We start from the raw sequence: 7,832 nt of genomic DNA on the forward strand, positions 1-7,832 counted from the left end.
TCCAAAATCAAAATACAGATCTAATAAAAAATTATTAAGAGGTGTACTTTATTACAAATTACAAGATGTGTAATTTGAACCAGAGTAATGTTACAGTCACAAACTATTTTATAACATTTTTACAAAATATTGACGTGGTCAACCTCTTGATGGTTTTTATCTAAACTCACCATTAATATCACTTTTTTATTTACCAATAATCACTTAACATATTAGCAGTTTGTAAATTTTTTTGTAAAATAGTTTACATTTCTAGCATTATTTTTTGAACCATGACTATAGTACCCTAAATTTGTGCTATGTCATTAAGAAGTGTTTACTGGGGTGAATGTTTGTTTGTTTGTTTGTTTTTTTTTTTTCCTGATTAATTATGTATAGTTGGTACATTAATTATTTACATAAAAGAAATTTCTATATTTATGTTTTCTTAAATTTCTAAGGGAAACTATTGATTAGGATTATGATATTCTTGTTTGAGTTAAGTTACCTTGACAACGATGGAAACAAAATCAAACCCGAAGGAGAAAAGCATTTTTAAAAGCATATGAAATTAATAATTTCAAAAATTGTGTGCTCAAATTAGTGGAAATAATTAAATATTTGACAATTCACTTAAGAAATACTATTATTCTCTTAACTAAATTATTCTTAGTAATTTACATTATTCTATTTCAATTATGTGTGATTTAATTGAAATTAATTCCTAAAATATTATAACACATAATGAGTATCGTTCATGTGCCATATCAATAAGTACCTATTAAAATTTTCAAAATGAACTTAAGGTGTAAATGCGTATTGAGTGGGATATTGGTTAGCATATAAAAAGGTAAAAACATCAACCATCCAAGTTTCTGCCAAGTGACGCATATCTTAAAATTTTCTTTATTTAGCCTTCCAACTCATCAAAATTTATGTCAATGGATATATTAATTATCACGGTCAAATGGGTAATTTCATTTATTTTCATGTAATTATCTATAGATGGTCATGAACTCTTTATACGTAAGGAATTTTATATGAAAAAAAGAGAGTATTATGGAAAGTACATTTATTTTTATATCACTAAATATACTTACCATACATCCCTATAAAAGTCATCCAAATCTGCGACTTTGTGGAAATCTCAAAGGTTCTACCAACTCCAATGGCCATAGTTCTTTTGTACCCTGTAGCAATATTTTTAAGCTTCCTTTTTCTTTACCATTGGAGATGGAACAAAACCTCATTCATCACAAATTGGCCAATCGTCGGAATGCTCCCGGGCTTTCTTCTCAATGCATCGCATGTGCATGAGTACCTAACTTCCCTTCTCAAATTTTATGGGGGCACTTTCGAGTTTCAGGGTGGTTGGTTAACTGGCATTAAACTTTTGATCACTAGTGATCACATGAACATCCACCACATTTGTAGCACAAATTTTCCAAACTACGGAAAGGGGAGGAAATTTCGAGAGATTTTTGATGTTCTGGGAGATGGGATTTTTAGTTCTGATCATGACTCGTGGAAATATCAAAGGAAGCTACTTCAGACATTGTTAAAGGACAACAAGTTCAAGTTGTTCTTTGAGGAAGTTGTCAAGGGAAAGGTTGAAAAGGGCCTTATTCCAGTTCTTGATGACATCTCAAGTTTGGGAATTGAGGTTGATTTACAAGACGTTTTTCAACGATTCACCTTTGATAGTGTTTGCTTAATGGTTTTAGGTCATGATCCAAATTGCCTCTCCATTGAATTACCTAAAGTTGCACATTCAAATGCGTTTGATGAAGTGGAGGAAAGTCTGTTATATCGACACCTTGTGCCAGAAAGATGGTGGAAGTTACAAAGAAGGCTGCAGATTGGATCAGAGAAGAAGCTATTACATGCATGGAAAGTTTTTGATGAATTTGTATATGAATGCATCTCAACCAAGCGAGAAGAACAGAACCTCGTGAAGAAGGAGGAATTAAAATTCAACTTGTTTACAGCTATAGTTATGGAGGAACAAGAAGGAGAAATGAGTAGTAATATTACCCAATCCAACAAGTTTCTAAGGGACACTACGACAAATCTCTTGGCCGCAGGGAGAGATACCATAAGTTCTGGACTAACTTGGTTTTTTTGGCTTGTTGCAACCCACCCATCAGTTGAAGCTAAAATTCTAGAAGAGATCAAAAAGCATCTGGTGGACAATGACAAATGGAGGGTTTCAAACATAGATGAGCTAAGTAAGCTAGTTTATCTACATGGAGCAATATGTGAGACCTTGCGGCTTTTCCCACCCGTACCTTTTGAACACAAAAGTTCAGCTAAATCTGATATTCTTCCTAGCGGCCACTATATCAAACCAAAAACGAGAATTATATACTCTTTATACTCAATGGGAAGGATGGAAAGCATATGGGGCACAGATTGCTTAGAGTTCAAGCCAGAGAGATGGATTTCTGAGCATGGAGGAATAATGCATGTACCATCTTTCAAATTCATAGCATTTAATGCTGGTGCAAGGACTTGTTTAGGTAAGGATATAACCTTTGTTCAAATGAAAATAATTGCAAGTGCCATCCTTTGGAATTATCGTGTTCATGTGGTAGAGGGCCATCCTGTTTCACCTAGTATCTCCGTTATACTTCACATGAAACATGGTTTGAAGGTGAGGATCGGTAAAAGATTTTTCTGATAGAGAAAAATTACAGTATTAGCTAGACCACATTGGTGGTAAAGTAATTGTCCTTGTCATCATCGGAATAAAATATGGTTGAAAGTATTGTTTCCGAATAAATATAGTTGTGTGTGATGCTTGGATTGCGCACTTGCAATATTTCATGTAAGGATTAAATTAGTTATTAGTTGAATATATATCAAATTTATAATGAATATAAACTTTATATATTTATATCCAAATTTTTTTATTATTTTATTAAATGTTTGTGTTTCTTACTATACAAAAAAAAGAAAAAAGAAAAAATTGATTTACAAAACGATTCAATATTAACAATTACGGACCAACCTATCAACATTTGATACTGGCAACCTAATATTTCATGTAAGGATTAAATTAGTTATTAGTTGAATATATGCCAAATTTATAATGAATATAAACTTTATATATTTATATCCACAATTTTTTATTATTTTATTAAATGTTTGTGTTTCTTACTATACAAAAAAAGAAAAAGAAAAAATTGATTCACAAAACGATTTAATATTGACAATTATGGACCAACCTATCAACATTTGATACTGGCAACCTAATAATTTCCTTTTTCTTTTATTCCTTCTTTGTTTGACTTCTAAACGTGGTGGTGGATTTCAATTCCGTTACTCTAGATTGTTTTCAAACTTAAATTAATGTTAGGATGTACTTCAAAATTCAAAGTACCAAGTTCTACCCATAAAATACGCGGTAAGTAAATATAGACGAAACTATATTATTAGTTTTTAAAGTTTGTCCTGAAAGTGTAATTGGTTTTTCAAGTTTTAAGTGAGCATTATTAGTTCCTTAAATTTTAAAAAATAAGTGTTGATAGTCTTTTTGTTAACTATTGTTACTATTATTGCTTATGTGGCAAACAAAACAATGATGTGACATTTTTTTTTTTTAGTGAGGTGACATTTCTTTTTGTTAAAAAGAAGAAAATTATATTTTACATGTATTATGCCACATAATTAATTTTAAAATATACGTACACATGCTTTAATGAAATTAATTAATTAATACATCATTCCATTAAAAACTTAAAAATAAAAATTGGTTAAGTCCCCATTTTCTCTCTCACTTTCTTCCTTTGCAATCTGTTGGCAATACCCAAAATCAAACTCAAACCTGGTTGGTTCATTTGCACAATACCAGAGTTCCTTTTGAGTAAGTAGTGAATACAATTGTTTCAATTTTAAAATATCTTCTTCTCAAATCTAAATCTAATCTAAATCACCCTTTTAGTTTCAATTTCACTGGGTTTCTAATCTAAATCTAACCTTAATCTTCTTCCCAAATCCAAATGTAAGTGTTCACAAGGCATGATGAAGTCATATGGGAAAAAGAAGGAGCAAAGCATATATACATCCAAATTTAGATCCTATTTGAACTAAAGGACCAAAATTGTTTCAGATACAATTGCTTCAACAAAAAAGAAAAAGAAATAGAAAGAAGATTTAATGATAGTTAAGGACTAAAACAGAAAACTAGAAATGATGTTTGAAAGTTCAAATACTAACATTATCAATAAATCCACTCTCGCCCCCCTTCATCCTCAAACAAAAAACCAGGGAAAAAAAACATTATCAATAAGATCTCAAATAAAGCAAATGCAACTCATGGTAGAATGGATGATCTATGATGAGGCATAAAAGGCAGAATGGAGATGAACAATTTGCTTACATTTGAGAATTTTGATGTTTTGGCGTTTTTATTTTAAATCTATTTTAAAAAGAAATCTGATATGTTATTATTATTATTATTATTTTTTTGGTTCTTAAAAAAGCTAATGTGATATAGTGCCACGTCAGTTTTGTAAAACAGTTGTAGTAAAAAGAGGTGAAGTCATTGTTCCATTAGTCACATAGATAATAACACTAATGATAGTTAACAAAAAGACTACCAACACTAATGGCCTGTTTGGAAGTTTAAAAAAGGAGGGAGAGTAGAGTAGAGGGAGGGAGAGTAATTCAATTACCTTGTTTGGAAGTTTTTTAAGAAATGAGGGAGAGTAGAGTAGATAAATTATTGACTAGATAAATTTCCCAATTTACCATTTCTAAATTAATAATAGACCAATGTTGCAAGTCTATTTTCAAATAGGAGTAAATTTGTCTATTTTAATTATTTCCTCTCCTTTCCAATTCTTAGGCATGACATCCACAATCAAAAACCCACATACCATCTCATAGCCACCAATTTTTGAGCATGAGATCCTCTGCCAAAAACCAAATCACAAACACAAATTCATAGGATACAAAATCACAAACACAAATTCAGACCGACCAAGATCCATAAACAAAATCCCCACTTTCTGATTAGCGCATTCAAAATTTCAGATCACAAACACAAATCTCTAACCGATCCATCACCAAGATTTGTCATGAAAGTGAGAGAGAGGAGATGAATTGTACCCAATCGATTTTGAGATCATGGATGCCACTGTGAGCTCTTGGAGTTGACCATACTAATTCTGAGTCATGACCAAAACAAAACCTAAATCGGACCCAGCCACCATCGACACCAACTTTATCTCTACCGATCTGCGTGGATCGGTGCATGGAAAGACCCAAAACACCAAATTCTGAGTGAGAGAGAACGACTGAGACTAAGGATCTGTGTAACGCCTTTTGGGTCTTTGGAATTGGAAGAGGGCATTTGGGTCTTTTGACTAGGTGACACTTAAGCAATGGTCATGTGGGAGTCCGTCCATAGTGCACTTAATGTTAGGGTGCATAAAAAATGTCTTAGTTTAAGGTGTAAAACATTCATTCGAAAAGTTTAGGGTATATAGTTTAAGGTGGTAAAGTGTAATTTTCTCAATTCTTTTTCTATGCTATGAATAATGTATTAAAAGAAAATATAATTATTTTTATTTTGTTATTATTTTATAAGTCTAAGAAGCTAGAATGCCAAGAAGAAATATGAAGGAAAAATTATTAAAATAAAAGAACAAGAAAAGAGATATTAAATGTTGATGATGATGAAAAAAATATCAAAGAAAAAATAATTTTACAAGATGATGAACATAATAATAACATTGACTTAAATAAGGTTGATTAGGTAAGATGATAAAATGAAATTACTATTTTGGCTCATATATTATGTGTAAGGACGCGCTTTGTAACGACCTATGAATAACGTTGGGCTCGTATGCAAAGGGCCCCAACAATATGATTTGTAGAGAGTGGGTTTGAAAGGCATGACCTTGGGCATAGGTGGGCGGTTTTATCATGGCTTGTATGGAAGCTCTTATATAGGCGGGCTTGGCTTATCTAGCCGAGCCCTCCATTAGTACGGGTTATAGGACCTGAGTCCTCAAACGGCGTCCGAGGAACCTTGTGTCCTCCATTTTCTCCCTTTCGCAGGGGCCCAGTGAGAGCCCCCCCTCTTCTGAGGGGGGGGGGTTCTTCCTTTTATATTAGTGTTCATTTTCCTTTTAGAGTCCACGTGTAAGTTTTACTTTTTGGGGTGCAGACCTGTCTTGTCAACCCATACTTAGAGTGGTCTATGGTCGTTGGGGAGGTTAAAGGGCATGGTTTAGAGCATGGGCTTGTCAGGTACAGGGTTTTATATTATGATGCTGGCAGCTTTTCCGCTTGCCCTGCCCCTATACTCAGTTTGCTCATTTCTTTAGGCATTTAGTGAAGTGCCGAGCAGGAGGTCGTCCTCGGCAATGGCTCTCCTCGGCTTGGGCCCTGGGCCCTAATGTAGAGTGGGATTGGGCCGTGAATTCTTTGGCCCCCACAATAGCCCCTCAAAAGCCTGCTTCCCGACTTTTAATTGGGGAGGAGGGTTTTGATAATGTTGGGCTTACATCCTCGCTTGCTCGGATTCTACACTCCATTAATATTTGTGTTTTTCTATTTATATGGGAGACGTGCCAAATTAAGGGGCATTCCTTTACCCACTCACGCGGAGTCCTTTGACGCTTCTATACTCGAGGCGTGCCTTCATGAGGATCTTCAGATCCTACGATCACGAATGGCGTTGGAACTTGAGCCAACTATTCCTTGTCCATAGCATTCCTTGGAAAGTTGCATGAATTGAATGTCACCACCTTACCCTTTATATGAGTAGGATAGGAGGTTGTTCTCCTTACATACAAACCCTTCGGCTCTCTTCAAAATCCTAATCCTTTAGCCATAATCACAATTTGCCCACTTAGTGTTATCCACCCCTTGTGCAATATGTTTGAGACACGGACTGGGGTATTGGAACTACATCCTCCATAGAGGCGCCGGGTCCTTCCGAGACTCAAGGTGGCACGGTCTGGACAGGGAAGGCACAGATTCAAGTTAGTCTTCCGTATTGACAAAGGGGGAAATGGTATTTCTTCCTCTTTCAGTCAAAATCCGAAGCAGGTACTGGTCGCACCAGATTCTTGGTGCGTCGGAAGTAAAGTTTTCCGCCATCAGCGTCGTCTGCTATATCGCAGGCGTGGTTACATGGAGGCCTATCAACTTCCGACTGCCTGCACCTTTTCTTCAACGGTGCTGGCCTCAAGTTGGGTTCCCTGCACCTTTTCTTCAGCTACGCTAGCCCGAAGTCGGGCTCTCTGCACCTTTTCTTCAACGGTGCAAGCCCTGAGTCGGGCTCTTTGGCTGCCTGAGTTATAGGCATGTAAAAGTATTGAGGAATGGCTTCCTTAGACGAAATCTTGAAGCTGCAGCACGTCTCTTCTCTGCACCTCTTCCTCGGCTTTTCTTCATTCCCTTGTATCTTTTCTTTTTGCTTGTATAGTCAGTTTCAGTATGAGCTTACTCAAGCTCTTTCATTGTACGCTGTACTGTTTCTTTGTCTTAATAAAAGATGAATTTATTTCTTTTTTAAACATTTTTCCTTTCTGCAACTATTATTTTGTGAATGGGTGTGCTATATGTGTGTTTTCATTCAATGATACTTAGAGCAGGAAACCTTGAAACAGAACCCTACCAGTTCTAATTTATCGACATTACCAGGCATAATAATGATAATTCCCAGTAGATTAAACTCATGAAACTAACCGAGATAACAGCTGAGTACTCCGTAATGCATGCGAGGCGACCGTCCGAGAACAATAAACTCTAAATAATTCATCCGAGAGGGTAGCCGAGCAGTGAGGGACTTTAACTGTGCTTTGACAACTCATGGCCCCATATTGCAGTTGCACCAA

General features: G+C 35.3%; 1 protein-coding gene across 1 annotated transcript; it reads left to right on the forward strand.

Annotated features, from left to right (window-relative positions):
* The first annotated feature begins 1,147 nt into the window (after positions 1 to 1,147).
* Positions 1,148 to 2,659, forward strand: LOC115970475 (alkane hydroxylase MAH1-like). The gene has a single exon (XM_031090106.1). The coding sequence runs from the start codon at positions 1,148 to 1,150 to the stop codon at positions 2,657 to 2,659; it is 1,512 nt and encodes a 503-aa protein (XP_030945966.1).
* Positions 2,660 to 7,832: the final 5,173 nt, after the last annotated feature.

This window comes from Quercus lobata, chromosome 2 (assembly GCF_001633185.2).
Source record: "Quercus lobata isolate SW786 chromosome 2, ValleyOak3.0 Primary Assembly, whole genome shotgun sequence".
Taxonomy (NCBI): domain Eukaryota; kingdom Viridiplantae; phylum Streptophyta; class Magnoliopsida; order Fagales; family Fagaceae; genus Quercus; species Quercus lobata.